Source organism: Podarcis liolepis (assembly GCF_965112155.1).
Source record: "Podarcis liolepis genome assembly, chromosome: 2".
Taxonomy (NCBI): domain Eukaryota; kingdom Metazoa; phylum Chordata; class Lepidosauria; order Squamata; family Lacertidae; genus Podarcis; species Podarcis liolepis.
Genome location: NC_139555.1, coordinates 33,958,986 through 33,975,192, shown reverse-complemented (window position 1 = coordinate 33,975,192; position 16,207 = coordinate 33,958,986). Strand labels below are relative to the sequence as shown.

The following is a 16,207-nucleotide window of genomic DNA, read 5'->3' as shown; positions in this document are numbered from 1 at the left end:
CATGGATGAGGGAGATTTTATTCTGGCATTCAACAGCAGCAGTCGCAGACCCGAGGGCTGGCTGATATGACAATCACAATTCCCCAGGTTGGAGGGGGGACTGGTACACAGCACAGTCACTAACTGCCTGTGCTGTGTGCCCCTTACGCAGCCTGCCCCTCCTCCCACGCCATACCTCCCCCTGCCCCCCTGCAATTGGGCCTCCCCCTGCTCCTCTCCTCCCAGGCACATCGCACAAAATGCCCTTACAACTCCGTTTAAAACAGTTCATAAAACAATTTAAAAGGATATAAAAGAAGAAGCCCTCTCTGCTGAGCAGCAGCAGCAGCCCTTATAAACCCTGGGCCAGGTGGAGAGAGGCAGGAGCAGGGCCCCCTGGCTCTCAGCAGGGTGGTCCTAGAAAGTCTGAGATCTGCTTAATTGAAGCCCCACATTATTTGTTTGGGTTTTGAGGCTTTCCCCTGTAGTCATAGGGTCTAGAAACTTATAAACAATAAATGATGAACATTCTCAGGATTCTCAGTAGGTTTTACTGGAAAGGCACTCCAAGTAAGATTGTGGTGTTTATTTGGGTCTTCTTCAATGTCGTCTCCCAGGCAAGCTCTGCTGCTAATCTGCCAGCATTCTCAATACTGTGTCTGTGTTGAGCAATAAAAAGGTTGCAGCAATTGTTGCAATCCAACAAAGGTCAAACAGATTATGAGGTCTCTTAAGTACACTGTTGGGTTCTGGATTGCCCTGGTTCTCTCCTTCTTGACCTTCTGCTTGTCAAACTCTGCTGTGCCTACATCTTTAAATACAAGTGCATGTCTTTGCTTAACAAGTGGAAGAAGCAATCCCTTCCCAAAGCAAATCCTGCTCACATGATGAGCCTTAGCAGAAATGGCGGCCAGAAATATTTCAGCAGAGATCTCCAAAGTAAATAAAATGCACGTGTTTTACTTCCAAAAGCTTACAATGAACGAAAACGGAAAATTGCTTTCCCTTCCATCTTTTCTAGAATCTGGGGGGCCTTCCTTCACTATTGGCAAGTCCGTCTGGCTGCTCTGGGCTCTGGTTTTCAACAACTCCGTTCCTATTGAAAACCCCAAAGGGACTACAAGTAAAATCATGGTGCTCATCTGGGCTTTCTTCGCCGTCATCTTCCTGGCCAGCTACACTGCTAATCTGGCAGCTTTCATGATCCAAGAGCAATACATTGATACTGTCTCTGGGCTCAGCGATAAGAAGGTGAGGAATGCTTGAGCAATGGTGGCAAAGGGAATGAATGTCGAGTGCTTAGGCCATGGGTGCAACGTTTTGTAGCTTGGAATATCCCACAAGGAAGATGTGCTAGTGCTGACTGAATGGCAGGACATAAACTCAAGTTGGTTACATTTGCTGGCTTTGGTAAGCAGCTAAAGGAAACCTGATAGCTTTTGGTTACCAAGGAAAATTAAGCCCACACAAAAGTGTCCCTTTCTGTGCCCACCTTTGCATCTGTAAGGCTGAAGATAACTCAATGGCTCTGCTTTTTTACTCTCAAAGTTTCTAACCTCTGTATTACTGGCTCCCAAGACACTGTTGCAACATGGACTATAAACTGAAATAAGTAAATGTAGAAAATTATGCTAAAATGGTGGTACTGAAGTACACACTCAGGTTGCCTCCAGACTGTCAGTTTTATACAGTGGTTAGAGTGTTGGACCAGGACTTTGGAGACCAGGGTTCAAATCCCCACTCTGCCATGAAGGTCACTCAGAGACCTTGGTCAAGTCACTCCTTCTCGGCCTGACCTGCCTCACAGGATTGTTCGTGAGGGCAATATAGGGGAGGAGGAGAACAACAACTATGTATGCTACCTTGAGCGTTTTTGAGCAAAGATGGGTTACAATGCAATACATTAAATAAAAACTATTTTGTAGGAGAGATTTAAGCACACACCTAAAATTTAGGTTTGCAGCCATTCAAGTGGATTAAAGGGTTCTGTCACCCTGGTGCAAACAAATCTGTGGGTTGTTTTTTTTAAAAAGGATTAGTTTTTTGTTGTTTGGTTTGGAAAGTGGCAAGGAAATGCATTGAAAACTGTGGGATGAACAGTTGATTTAATGGGAAGACATATAACCACTGCACAAACAAATCAGGATGAATCCATGATGAAGGTTGTATAACCTTCCCACTAACAAATTCGAACAAATGCCCAGTAAGGGCCAGGTCTAACCTCCAACTAAGCTTTGTGCAAGCAACTCAGGGCTGAACGCTCAATAGTTAGGTTGGAGGAGCCCAGAGTCCTTTCTGAAATGCACATCCTCAAGTCTGAATAGAGGGGTGCTGTTTCCATTCTGGATCTGGCAACAGACTTGTCTTTGTGGTGTCCTTCCCAGTTTCAAAGGCCTCAGGAGCAGTACCCCCCATTCCGGTTTGGAACAGTTCCCAATGGCAGCACCGAGAGGAACATTCGGAGCAACTACCATGACATGCACTCGCACATGGTGAAGTACAACCAGCGCTCGGTGGAGGATGCCCTGGTCAGCCTCAAAATGGGGTAGGTGGCAGCATTTCCCCATAAGAAAGAGCAGCGTGTAAGAAGGCCTCAAGGTATCTGTGCCACATTCAGTGCATTCATGGCCAGCCCTAGCAAATATAACAGGATAAGTAAATATACTGGCATATACTTCAATAATGTCGTTGAAGTTGGTTGTTGGAACTGGCCCATTTCAGCTTCTGGTTCTTGTTTTCTGTTTGCTTGTGAGCTTCTGCTTCAGTGATGACAGACTCAGGCAAACCTTCTGATCAGTTTTGTGAATGTTCCTGTATGCCTCTCACACAGATTGACACTATGGCATGCTGCATTTCTGACCACTTCCTTGGGGCATTCGCAGGACTGGCCACCATGTCAAAAATGGGCAGCCCATAGCAACCTGGTCAAGTCACCATCCTATGAACAGGATCTTTATTGACTGAAGTTTCTCTGCACGCTTGATGCTGTGTGAGATTAAACCATAAAGAAGCTCTCTGCTAATGATGACTACGTTTCAGTATTCTGTCACATAGCTGGCTTACTCTCTGTGAGAGTGTTGACTTAAGTTCCTGGTTCTCACTGCGAATCCCTTCTCTCAGTCAAACTCCACAAATATGTGAACTAGGTATCTATATTCTGTCCAAACACGATTATGTTTATTCTGGGTGGAAGTTTGCTTGCTGCTGTTGTGAGGTAAATGTCACAGACCGAGTGCTGGCCGTGAGATGCCCAAATATCTTGTTTTCAGACTTTCCTAACAATCTGGATGTTTTGGAATATGTGTGTATCACATGTAAGGTTCCTTTCTTTACATGTGATGCAAAATTTAACAATTTTGATACCCCTGCAAGCTGCTAGATCAATCAAAACAATGGTTCTCAAGCCTCTTTATAGAGGTTTCCTTTGGTGCCTGATGGGTGCGTTCCAGAGTGAATGCTGGTTTCACTCCTGTAGCTAACAAGCCTCGAAATATTTAGTGCTTCCTAATTTTAGCAACAGAAGTCTCCACGTTTCCAGTTTCTGGAAGTTCAGATTTCGAATGTATTTCTCATTAGTAGGAGAGTCTTCTCTCTGCTACCAGCCTCTAATTCACCCTCTAATTTCATTTGCTCCATTTCTTTCTTTCATTCCTCTGTTGCTATCCTTTGATCTGTTGACCTCTTGTTGTCCTTTTTAAAAGGCAACTTGCACAGCACAATGAAGCTTGAGTGTGATGTGGTATTCTAAAACCAAGGGAGGGAAAGCTCTCAAGCCAGTTCTTGTACTCACCTGCCCTAGGCTGCAGCGTGCATGCATGTATGTCACATTCTGCCTAAGCATTTCAAGGTGGGGCTGCAGGAGCTGCAAAGCTGCAGCTGTGCATGCACAGGCCCAAGCCAAGCAGTCCTTGCTGCTTTCCAGAGTTCAATGGAATTTGCTCTCAGGAAAGGGAGCACATGACTGCAGCCACAGCCTGATAGTTTCTAAGCGTATTTCTGTGAAATTGTTTTTATGGACAGTGACTGCCCTGTTGTTTATGACAGTGGGGTAATGCTTGCTTTCCCCTAAGGCCATACTTTTGATATGGAGAAAGTGATTGCCCCCCCCAATCACTCAAACTGTGAGATTTTGCAGCTGGGGAAAATGTGATTTATCTTCCAAACTATTACAGTTGTGGCTGCCCTGGAGAATATGCTAGATATCACCATTTTGTGAACTGGTTTTTTTACATGAATTGTTTGAACAGTGTGCAGTCCCCATCTTCAGTGTTAAGAGAGGCACGAGTTGTTTCCAAAAAATTGCAAGCAAGACGATGACATATGCTGTCTTCTCTTGCCCCTTGATTGCACTGCAAGACTAGGTTACTCTCAGCGTAGCACTTTTTCTATTGGATTGAAGCTTCTGGGACTCTCCTACAAATATGGTCAAGCCCACAGATGAGAACAGCTTTGCTTGCTTTCTTGCATCATTTTACAGCCTGGCACTTGGCACTGTGTGACCTTCTAGCTTACCAACCCCCCTCCCCATGTGGCTTTTGTAGTTGCTGTCCCTTAATTTCCCCCCCTCTCTCTCCATCTCTCTCTCTCTCTCTGCTTGATTCCAGAAAGCTGGATGCATTTATATATGATGCCGCAGTGCTCAACTACATGGCGGGCAAGGATGAGGGTTGCAAACTGGTGACCATTGGCAGCGGGAAAGTCTTTGCCACCACCGGCTATGGCATTGCCCTCCAGAAGGACTCCAAGTGGAAGAGGCCAATTGATTTAGCCCTCCTACAATTCCTGGGAGATGGTAAGTAGTTCTCTGTCTCCTCCCCGCAAACACACTTTGCTTCCTCATCCTCAGGGGTAGTTACCAGTAGTCTCCTATGTATTTTTCTCCAAGGGGTCACAGAACAAGAAAACCTCTGTCTTAACAGGTTGCGGGGGGGGGGGGGACACCTGGCCACAACTGCCTCACAAACACAAAGCTTGAACCCTATTTAATCTTTATTCCCTCTCTCCTCTTTCCACTTTCTCATCCACCCCTCCATGTTCCCTGGCACAATCACAACAGCCCTGTGTTTATTTAAAATTGTATTTATTTTTAAATATGAAGGCGTTATACCCGTCCCCCCCCCAAAAAAAAACTTCCAACAGCCTGTCAAAACCTCAGACCCTGAGGGGCAAAAGAGGCATAAGGAAGGCCACCCCCTCACAAGTCCCTCACCCTCCCTCCCTCCCTCCATTATAGCAGTTGCTTTAAAAGGCATTTTCACATGCAAATAATAATGGGAGGATAAACTGGAATTTAAATTGAAGCTGCAATTTTAAACATGTTTACTTGAAAGCTAAGGCTGCATTCCTAAACATGTCTACTGACTTCAGTAGGGCTTGCTCCCAATTAAATGGGGTTAGGAGTTCAGCCCTACACCATCAAAATTAGTACAATTATACAGTGGTACCTCGGGTTACATACCCTTCAGGTTACAGATTCTGCTAACCCAGAAATAGTACCCCGGGTTAAGATCTTTACTTCAGGATGAGAACAGAAATTGTGCTCCGGCGGCGCGGCAGCAGCAGGAAGCCCCATTAGCTAAAGTGGTGCTTCAGGTTAAGAACGGACCTCCGGAATGAATTAAGTTCTTAACCTGAGGTACCACTGTATGATGTTTGTGGGTGGAATCATTTATCCCATGTGGGACAAACTTTGCCCCCACCCCCATGCATTTTGCTCCTATTATGCCTCCTCCAATATATATTTTTTCCTTGTATTGCTGCTGGCCAGGGCTCCCGTTTGTGTTACAGTTGCTGCATGTATTTAGGCCTCGGTTGTCTCCTTGACCCAATTTCCTGACCACCATGTGGCAGTGCCTCCCGTCGGTTCTGTCTTGCTGACTGCTTCGCCCCAGGGTGCTGGGACAACTGTATGCTCGGATTCTGGCGCTCTCCACTGAGCCGCCAGCCTGTGACCAAAGTTCCTTTCTGGCCACTAGGGAGAATTCTGAGAAGGTTTCAGAGCGCTGTTCCTCCCTGCCACACCGTTTGGTAGTCCACATTAAATCAAGCACAACGTCTCCTTGTCAGGTGTCTGGGAAGTTATCTCGCCCTGAAATCACTCTCTCTTCCCTTCAGTAGGAAATAAAGCTCTCTTGTCACTCTGGAGACCTTAGCAAGTGATCTGTGTGCAAAAAAATGTTTTGTTTTTTTAAAAAAAACGTGTGCAGGGTTGGGGGAGTTCAGATGGAAGTGTTTTAAGGAAATGTCGAACATAATGGGGGATCAGAGAGCCAGAAAAGGAGACAGGCTATGAGAAAAGGAGAGGAAAAGGGAAGGTCTGTACACTTATACGTATGATCAATGACAAATATGCTGTTATATGAACAAAAGCAAATAAGGTTAAAGCACACATCAGAGGGTCCCTTTAATGAGTTCCTGTCACACAGTCTTGACTTGTTGTCTCTTCTCTGAACACTGCTTCTTGTGTTTTAAAGCAGAGAGGTGTTCAGTGGTGGGGCGACAGTGAAGAGCACAGGGTGAACATCCCACATGTGGACAGCTGCTCCCAGGACTCTGGCCTGGGTGGAGACCATACCTTCTGGCCTGATTAAGGAAATGCACTCTGCACTTGTACACAGGAGCTTTATATAATGGGGTGACTCACGTGGTCCCTTCCAACTCTACAGTTCTAGGATTATACTATAAAGCCCATGAAGCTGGTAATCTTAAATTTAAGCTCTGTTGTCTGGGGAAAGGTTTTTCCATGGTATAGACCTCCAGAAATGCTTATGGGAACACAGGAAATTTTACTTGAGTAGCCATGGGTATCTTGACTGAGGTGGACAATGAATACTACAAGCCAAAAATAATCTAAATTTCTTCAGGTTCAGCTATCTGTGATGTCAATCAGAGGAGATCCCTTTGCTAGGATTTGACTGTCTTCCCTTCTTGTTATTTGTTTCCCAGGTGAAACACAGAAGCTAGAGACTGTGTGGTTGTCAGGGATCTGCCAAAATGAGAAGAACGAGGTGATGAGCAGCAAGCTGGACATTGACAACATGGCAGGCGTCTTCTACATGCTGCTGGTGGCTATGGGGCTGAGCCTACTCGTCTTTGCCTGGGAACACCTGGTCTATTGGAAGCTGAGACATTCTGTACCCAAGTCTCACAAGCTGGATTTCCTTCTGGCTATAAGCAGGGTAAGGATGCCATGTAGATATGTACATACCCCTTCTATGTCCCCTTTGAGATTATTCCTAATGTGACACATAGACAGTTTATTCTTCCAAGCCGCTGGTCATATTTGAACAGAGGGCTTAAACCACAGTGTTGCCCTGCATGCATAAGTACAAAAGAAGGAACCAGTGCAAAGTGATAGCTCAAGCATTCCCCTCTCCTCTCCTGTAGTTGGGAGGTGGAATAAGCCAATAATTCAGTTTCACTTTGTCTGATTCCTGGTCTGTCCCCACATTCATACCAGGAATGCTTAAAAACAATCTATTATTCACTTTCAAAAGAAGGGGTATGCAGGTGGCTTAAATGAATTAGTTTTTATTTATTATATTTCTTTGCTGCTTTTCATTCAAATAAATCCCAAAGCAGCTTACATACAAAAAATAACACTAACATTACAGATCATCACAAATACAATTTCCCCCCCAAAAGCAGGTCGGGGAAACCGAACCAGGTCGAGGAATAGCGGGATGGCAGCGCTGCGCCTCCCTGCTGTCCCCCGAGCTTGTGGGGCTGGCCGATGTCTGCCCAGCGCGAGGGGCGCTCTGCATCAGGGCGCCCCGCCCGCCGGGTGGCAGGCTGGGCGCTCTGCATCAGGGCGCCCCGCCCGCCGGGTGGCAGGCTGCTATCTGCAGGGTGGGGAGCCTTGCGGGGAACTCCTGCAAGGCTCCCCACGCTGCGAATGTCTGCCCAGCGCGGGGGGCGCTCTGCTTCAGGGCGCCCCTCGCGCTGGGCGGCAGGCTGCTATCTGCAGGGTGGGGAGCCTTGCGGGGAACTCCTGCAAGGCTCCCCACGCTGCGAATGTCTGCCCGGTGCGGGGGGCGCTCCTCGCGCTGGGCGGCAAGCTGCTATCTGCAGCGTGGGGAGCCTTGCGGGGAACTCCTGCAAGGCTCCCCACGCTGCGGATGTCTGCCGGGCGCGGGGGGTGCTCTGCTTCAGGGCGCCCCTTGCGCTGGGCAGCAGGCTGCTATCCGCAGCCTAGACATCCCTGCGGGATCTCCCGCAGGGCTGCCTAGGCTGCGGATCTCTTCCTGAAGCCTGGAGAGCGAGAGGGGTCGGTGCGCACCGACCCCTCTCGCTCTCCAAGCTTCAGCAAAAGCCTGCATTCGCCCCGTAGGACGCACCCAGATTTCCCCTTCATTTTTGGAGGGGAAAAGTGCGTCCTATAGGGCGAAAAATATGGTAAATCTCATAGAATAATTAACAAATCATCCGTAGAACATTTGCAATCTATAAAATTTACAAATCAACAACTGATAAGCTAAACATCACAATTCAAGCCAGTCACATTATATGATTAACAAACCAATACAGCATTTATAATCCATAAAACAATGTTAACAACATTAACAAAATAGCAACCAAAAGATAAGCTGAATACATTCTCCACACATACAGGTTCCATGGACAGCTTCCAGTCCTCCTCACGCGAACCTGAAATTTTAAATTTGAAAATGTATTTTATGGAAATTAGTTTTTCCATACATGGTTCTGGAGGAATGATATCAAGCAGTTTTAGCAGTAATGATACCCATGGTGGCTACAGCTAACAAAGGAGGCAGAGTGTAAAAACAGAAGCTACCTCTGCCCTGCGCCGTTTTTCTTTAGGGCCACCTGGGCCTTGTTAACAAAGAGTGCTCCAACCAGGCACAACCTTCTGCTAGGAACTCATCTTTGGATAAGGAACAACGCTGCCCACAGCTGCCTGACCCTGCTTCTTCTGAGCAGGGTGTCAGCTCTTAGGCAGCCACAATTCTTTCAGGTCAAAAATGCAACATGTGGACAGGGCAGGCTCAAGAAAGCCTTCCGTAGTCAACCTGCCTGCGGATAAAGCAACAAGTGTGCTGCTCCTCATGTACACTGAAGGAGCCGCCTTATCAGTATTTGTAGCCCAGTCATGACCCACTTCCCTAGTACTGGTAAGACAGAGCACGGCTTTCTGTGACAGGTTTGTGAAGCAATTTGTAGAGGACTGCATCACTGCTGCTTAATTTGTGTGAAATGTATTTGAAATTAAACCAATCAAAAACCAATCTTTTCCCAATTAGAAATTTACTGGAGAAAAGACCAGGAAATTGATTTGCCTGTTCCTGGTTCTACTGCATTTACATTTCGAGGCTGCACTGTCTGCTCCAACATAAAATGCCTTAACTGTTTCCTGCCAGTGCCTCACCTGATCAAAGTAATAGGTGTTTGAAACTATTTAATGTTGAACAGAAGCAAGAGAGAGATTTGTTTCTACATAATCTGGATTGATATCTAGTATCAGAATAGGCCTCTTTCTCATTACAGGGCCTTTTATTGTCATCTCTGTCCTCAATCTGTTCTTAACTTTAAAATGTTAGTTACTGTATACGGTGGTGCCCCGCAAGACGAAGGAGTTTTTCGTTTTCTTAGCCGCTTCGCAAGACGCATTTCCCTATGGGCTTGCTTCGCAAAATGAAGCTTGCCCCGCAAGCTCTGGGGATAGCGGGGAAGCGCAGCACGTCTTCCCCGCTGTCCCCAGACCTCTTTTGAAGCAAGGGGCGGCGGGGAGAAGATTGCTTCTCCCCGTTGCCAGCCCCGCAATCTCCGGGGACAGAGGGGAAGGCGCGCGCGGGGAAGGCTCTCTCCCCAGACCCCTTTTGAACCAAGGGGTGGCAACGGGGAGAAGCGATTCTCCCCGCTGCCCCTTCCCTTGCTTTAAAACAGGTCCGGGGACAGAGGGGAAGGCGCGCGCGCCTTCCCCTCTGTCCCCGGAGATTGCGGGGCAGGCAACGGGGAGAAGCAATCTTCTCCCCGCCGCCCCTTGCTTTAAACAGGTCCGGGGACAGAGGGAAAGGCGCGCGGCGCTTCCCCTCTGTCCCCGGACGGTCTCCATAGCAACGCATTGATTGATTTTCAATGCATTCCTATGGGAAACCGTGCTTCGCAAGACAAAAAACTTGCGGAACGAATTAATTTCGTCTTGCGAGGCACCACTGTATACTTGAGTATAAGCTGACTTTTTCAGCACATTTTTAATGCTGAAAGAGCCCCCCTTGGCTTATACTCGAGTGAGAAAGGAGCCCTTTCTCACCGCTGGTCCCACCGCCGCTGCTGCCCGTCTCTCGCAAGGGCAGGCACAGGAGCGGTGCTGCCCTGTGCTGCGCCTCTCCCAACCGTGGCTCCTATGCCTGCTCCTGTGAGCGGTGGCAGAGGGACGAGCGGCCCAAAAGCAGTCTTTTGGGCTGCTCCTTCCTCCACCGCTGCCGCCACCACCAGGTTTGTGGTGTGGTGAACCAGCTTATACTTGAGTCAATAAGTTTTCCCAGTTTTTTCTGCTAAAATTAGGTGCCTCGGTTTATATTCGGGTTGGCTTATACCCAAGTATATACGGTATTTAATCTTGTCGAATGCCATCACCTTGAGGGCCCTTAAGAGTAATGGGACATAATAAATTATTATTATTACTCAAATTCATTATTTATATGCCACCCATCTGACTGGCTCCCGACAAAAAACAATAAAAACACAATACAACATCTGCTGGGAGGGGTATCCCACAGGGTAGGCGCCACTACTGAAAAGACCCTCTGCCCGGTTCCCTATAACCTCACCTCTTGCAATGAGGGAAACACCAGAAGGCCCTCGGAGCTGGACCTCAGTGTCCAGGCTGGATGATGGGGGTGGAGACGCTCCTCCAGGTGTACTGGGCTGAAGTTCAGATAACGAGGATTCAGAAATTGTAGGATCTTTAAACCTGAGGGATGGAAAGCAGGAGATAAACATATGAAATAAAATTAATCTAGTACAGTGATTCTCAAATGTGTAAGCGTGATACATTTTAACAGAATTACTTCACCTCCAAGAAACGAAACAGGAAACCTGCGATATTTCATAGAAAACAACAGTACATGGCAATTGGAGACTGGAATGCCAGAAGCAGCGAGAGGGAGTTGGATCTGTGAATGCTAGAGTGACTGGGGGGTCAGACATGAACAACCTCCTGGACAACCTGACTTGGTCAGCAGAAAAGGAGGAAACACATTTCTTATCAACCCTGTTTGGTGATCCAGCCAAGCTTATAATGGAATCCTGATCTTTCACCCAAGTTCTGAAACTACCTTGGGTTAAGAACTTTGCTTCAGGATGAGAACAGAAATCGTGCTCCGGTGGCACGGCAGCAGCAGGAGGCCCCATTAGCTAAAGTGGTGCTTCAGGTTAAGAACAGTTTCAAGAATGGACCTCCGGAACAAATAATGTTCTTAACCTGAGGTACCACTGTATTTCCTTTGAATGGCTGAAGCACTTGGTTTGCAACAGGGTAAGTAGGACTGTCAATATAGCTAGCTTACCCAAGTATCTTGTTGCTCAAACATTTTCCCAGTTCACTCAGAAAAATGTGCTCATTCAGTATTTGTAATGTCTGTCCTGCATGAGCTTGAACATTAAGCCAACCTGCCCTCTCTACCCTCCAGCTCATCCCCTTTCCAATACATGCCTACTTAGTCACTGCCTTCCCTCTTCTCTTTCTTTCCAGGGCATTTACAGCTGTTTCAGTGGAGTCCAGAATCTGGAGAGCCCTGCCCGTGTCCACAAACCAGACGTCACTGCTAACTCTGCTCAAGCCAACGTGTTGAAGATGCTACAGGCCGCGAAGAACATGGTGTCAACAGCCAGTGTGGGGAACTCCCTGGAGAACGCCACACGCACCATTGAGAACTGGTCAAACAGGAGCGAAAACCTCCAAACCACCTTCTCCCTAAGGACTCCTCAGCTTGTTGTGCAGAACACCAGTGGGCCTACCAGGCCAGCTCATGCCTCCGATGCAGCAGCAGCTGAGAGGCTTGGGAGGTCTCTCCCACAATCCCTCTCTCCGCTCCAGCAGTCTTTGGTGCCAGCCAGTGAAAACTGGAGAGGGACACTAGAGCAGCCGCAGATTCTTCATCCGCTGAAGTTCCGAGGCAGCTATTCTGAGGACAAGGTGCTCCCCGGTTCCACTGTGAACAGCTCCCCCCACTACATGGTAAGACCCACACCTCAGACCCATGTCAGAAACCACGTGCCACTTGGAAACCACCTTAGTGCTGCTCCCCACTCCCCAGTAGGAACCGCTAGGGAGCTTCCTCTACCTGAGCATAAGCATAAGCTGGCCTTGGCCAGAGGGCACACCAAGGAGAAATTCCACCACCAGAATGTTCACCTGGTGTACGGAGAAGGTGGTGACAACAGCTCAGCCCAGGTGGAGCGGCTGGCTTCCACTTCCGAGAAGCGAAAGGAGTTGGAGAGCCACTTTCCGCCTCATGCCTGTGTCCACAATTCCTTCCCCAAAGCTAACAGGACTTGCAGACCCTTTCTGTACAAAGAATCTGACTCAATAGAGCTAAGGAGAGAGAAGCCGAGCCACAGAGCTAATCTCTCGAGGTCCGGCTGGGAGCAGGAGAGACCCCAGTCTCTAGGCCTGTGGAAACATCATGGGAAGTCCTCAGCCTATGGGGATGTGCCAGACCTCTTCCCCAAAGCTGGCCGGGCTCCAAAAACAATGTCAGTGCCTGGAACGCATTCCTACCCTCCCGGTGCCCTTAGGCCGACTTATACATGCAATAGGAAATGTGTGGAGGCCAATGGCTTACCTTGGAAGGACCAGCGGCTGCTGCATTCGCAGTCCACGAGGCTCCCCTCGTACCGGGAGGCCTGCCTACACAACAGCTCAGGCGTGCACAAGGCTTCTTCCACAGTGGTGCACAAGCAGTATGCCTACATGAACTCGTACACAAACCTGCCTATCTACTGGGGGCGCCTTTACCCAGGCTCTCCGCAGCTGTGCGAACAGTCCAGTGCCACCCAGCACTGCTTCAGCCGAGCTCCCTGGTCGCCTTGCAGCAGGGACTTCCTGGTCCACCAGGATGGCCAGAGGACCATGTACTTTGGTAGCACCTACAGAGACTACAGGGACCGCAGCAGGGTGGACCCAACGTTTCTTCAGATGGTCAATACTGAGCAGAGAGACTTCCTGAGCACCCAGAGGATGCACAGCCCTTACGCAGGAAGATCGTGGAGGCGAATCTCTAGCCTAGAGTCCGAAGTCTGATAGGGGGAAGATGCTGGGGCTCTTGATGCTCGGTTGGAGACAGCAGAGAAGAAGCTCATCCAGGAGGGCAAGAGACAAGGCCCTCCAAGCCAGCGTTCTGCGTCTCCCTGTTAAGCCGGTATCAGCAGAAAGTTCTTTGTCTCTTCACTACTACCACCCCGGATCAACGTAAGAGCAAGTGACCTTTCTCCATCCTCTAATGGACCAAAACGCAAAGCGGGAGCAGCTGAAGGCACTTTATTGACTGATTCCAAAGTCTTCCATTGCTGGGCACTGGGATGCCCTCACTCGCGTACAAGACGACTCTCTCATGGTGGTGATTCACAGTCATGCTGCCTCTGTGGATAGCTTATGAAGCATCAGTTGCAGTGTCAACCATCTACATTTCAGTGCCAGTTTATCGTTCAGAGCATGGCTGTCTGTGACACAGTGGGAAATGCCCAACAGCCTCCTATTAAACAAATAAACAAAATGATTAGGACTATCTTGCTTTCCCATAATGCACTGATATAAATGGAGACTGTATAGAGGACTGAACAGGGGGCATAGTATGATATTTTTAGTGTTTTACATTACTTTCTGGATCTTCGTAAAGAGCCCAAAATGCCAAATGGAGGTTATTAAATACACACTTCTTAAAATGTATTCACACACCCTTCCTTTCTCATTCTTTCTTTTTGGCCACATTGACAAAGGTTGCCGCCTTCAACCTCCCTTGAGTCAAATGCACCAGGACATGAGACATCCCTAGATGTTGCCTTCATAGCTCTCTCCCCCCCCCAAGCCCCACCAGGAGAAGAAGGGTGTGTGAGGTGGGGCGGGTTGCATTTGCCACTTCAAGGCAGAGGATCCTTGGCTAGGATCCTTGGCTAGATAAGGCGGCAACAGTAGATGAGTGTGGGGGCATGCACCAAACTCTCCTCTCCTTGCCATCGCTGCTTAATTCACATTAGACTGGGACTAACCTGCCACTGTTTTTAACCTAGGTCCTAAAAACACACCTTTAGCAATAGACTATCATCACTGCACCAAGGCCTCATCTGCACTATGAATTAAAAGCAGTAGCATACCACTTTAAACAGACATTACAACTGGGACTTGGCAAATCTTGTGATTAGAATGAGACTAGACAGCATTACTTAGAGCTCTTATCCATCTTCACAGAGTTTTTGAAATCTTTTTGGTCCAACTTAGAATTATAGAAAGGGACCCCGAGGTCACTCATAGGACACAGGAAGCTTCCTTATACAGAGTCAGTTCCTTATTGTCTACACCAGTGGTTCCCAATTGAAGTCCGGGGACCCCGGGGGTCTGTGGCCCCGTCCATTGCCTCCCCCCAACTATTTTTTGACATTTTTGCATGGTAATATCACAAATTTTATGGTCTGGTTTTTTTTAGTATACCTAAAATCCTTTGCTTATTAAGGGCTACCCCAAATTTTGTTCAAAAAATTGCTTTGCAGACGTAACTACAATAGAATTATTAAATTTTCAAAAGTAGGGGGTCCTCAGTCATTAGCTAATTGGGAAGCACTGGTCTGCACTGATTGGCAGCAACTAGGGTTTCAGACAAGAAGTGTCCTTCTCCCCACTTGGGGACTTAACGTGGCTCCTTCTGCATGCCAAGCAGATGCTCTGCCCTAAGCTACTGCTTTCCCTGTTCAAAAATTCTGAACCACATTGCTAATACTTGAAAATGAGTGATGCAATTTAACTGGGACTAGCATCCGTGAAAGTATGCAGGACTGTGAGTGAATTTCAATTTGTTGGGTGGGGTTATCAATTGTTAGGTTTTCAGTTCTGCACAATAACCTGGTCTCCCAGATCCATTAAATGAAGACTGGCCAGCCTGCCCTGGGCAGCCTTTCATGCCTGTTGGAAGTGCTCTCAAGTTATACATTTCGTATGAAATTCGGGCAATTTGTAAACCTATTGCCTATGTCTGCTCCATGTTGTCTTGAATTGTAGTGAGTTCCCTTCCCAGGCAAGGTCCTGCGGGTGCACTCAAGAGCTGAGGATCAAAATATAACCTTACATTGAGCCGGCTCAAAGATATGCCTTGTAGTCCCTATCCTAGCCAACTATAAAGCTTCAAGTACCTGAAGTGCTGATTACTGAATCCAAGTTTACTCTGGTCCTTTTTCAGGCAACTGATAACAAAGAGGCTCAGACAGCCATCTAGTCAGCCTACACTGCCAGTTGTGTAATTCAGGTTTCGTGTGCCTCCCCAACCCCAAATGATAGGTGCACAGGGACTGGTTTATAGCATTGTTTTGACTTCTGCTTGTAGCAAGCTTTGGAAACCATAAAGCCAACTATTAAAAGCATCATAGTCAAGGAAAAGGCAGCATGTTCCCTTCTGAGCAGTTCCTTTGATCAAGTGGGGACCATCAGAAACGATGCCTGTAGCATCCTGCTTCTCATTTAGAGATCGTTTGTTTGCAACCCCCTGGGATTCTACTGTCATGGATAGATCTCATAAATTGGCCATTTTCCATTGGAAAATATGACATGTAGATCTTGGAGATAGTAGGGCTGAGCAACATCTGGCTTTCAACACTGCAATATATCACCAAATAAACATCGTGTTTTATTGATATATCACAATGTCTGAAATAAGGATGGTGCTGGTTATCAACTCCATGACTATCAGTATAATACAGTGTTTAGCTGGTGATATATCACAATGTTTGATAGAAGGATGAAGCCTTGCCCAGCTTCACAGTTCTCCCCCATGTGATTTTTGCACAGCACACGTGCCCACACACACATCATGATTTGCAATATATTGCCAGGTCAAAAAATATGAAACTGAAATCATGATATGGACTTGAAACTGGTTTTGGACAATATATTGATATACTGTCCAGCCCTGGAAGGTAGTAGTGGTGAAACAAATCTGCGTCCTCCATGGAGGATCCTGCAGCCCTCACTGCCAAGAACCAGTTCCAGCAAACAGGAGAA

General features: G+C 47.5%; 1 protein-coding gene and 1 long non-coding RNA gene across 3 annotated transcripts in view; one reads left to right on the top strand and one right to left on the bottom strand.

The window, feature by feature from the left end:
- GRIN2C (glutamate ionotropic receptor NMDA type subunit 2C) overlaps positions 1-13,888 on the top strand; it is a 104,164-nt gene extending 90,276 nt beyond the window's left edge. For both annotated transcript variants that reach the window (XM_083487108.1, XM_083487107.1), the window contains exons 9-13: positions 1,001-1,230; positions 2,364-2,524; positions 4,584-4,771; positions 6,925-7,157; positions 11,693-13,888. In XM_083487108.1, the coding sequence (XP_083343234.1) occupies positions 1,001-1,230; positions 2,364-2,524; positions 4,584-4,771; positions 6,925-7,157; positions 11,693-13,243 (2,363 nt within the window). In that variant the 3' untranslated portion in view covers positions 13,244-13,888. The remainder of the gene's footprint in view (positions 1-1,000; positions 1,231-2,363; positions 2,525-4,583; positions 4,772-6,924; positions 7,158-11,692) is intronic.
- On the bottom strand, positions 8,382-12,922 carry LOC310699449. Its single transcript, XR_014522083.1, has 3 exons — positions 12,786-12,922; positions 10,770-10,912; positions 8,382-8,625 (listed from the first exon to the last, which is right to left on the bottom strand). It is a non-coding gene; the product is annotated as an uncharacterized lncRNA (long non-coding RNA).
- Positions 13,889-16,207: the final 2,319 nt, after the last annotated feature.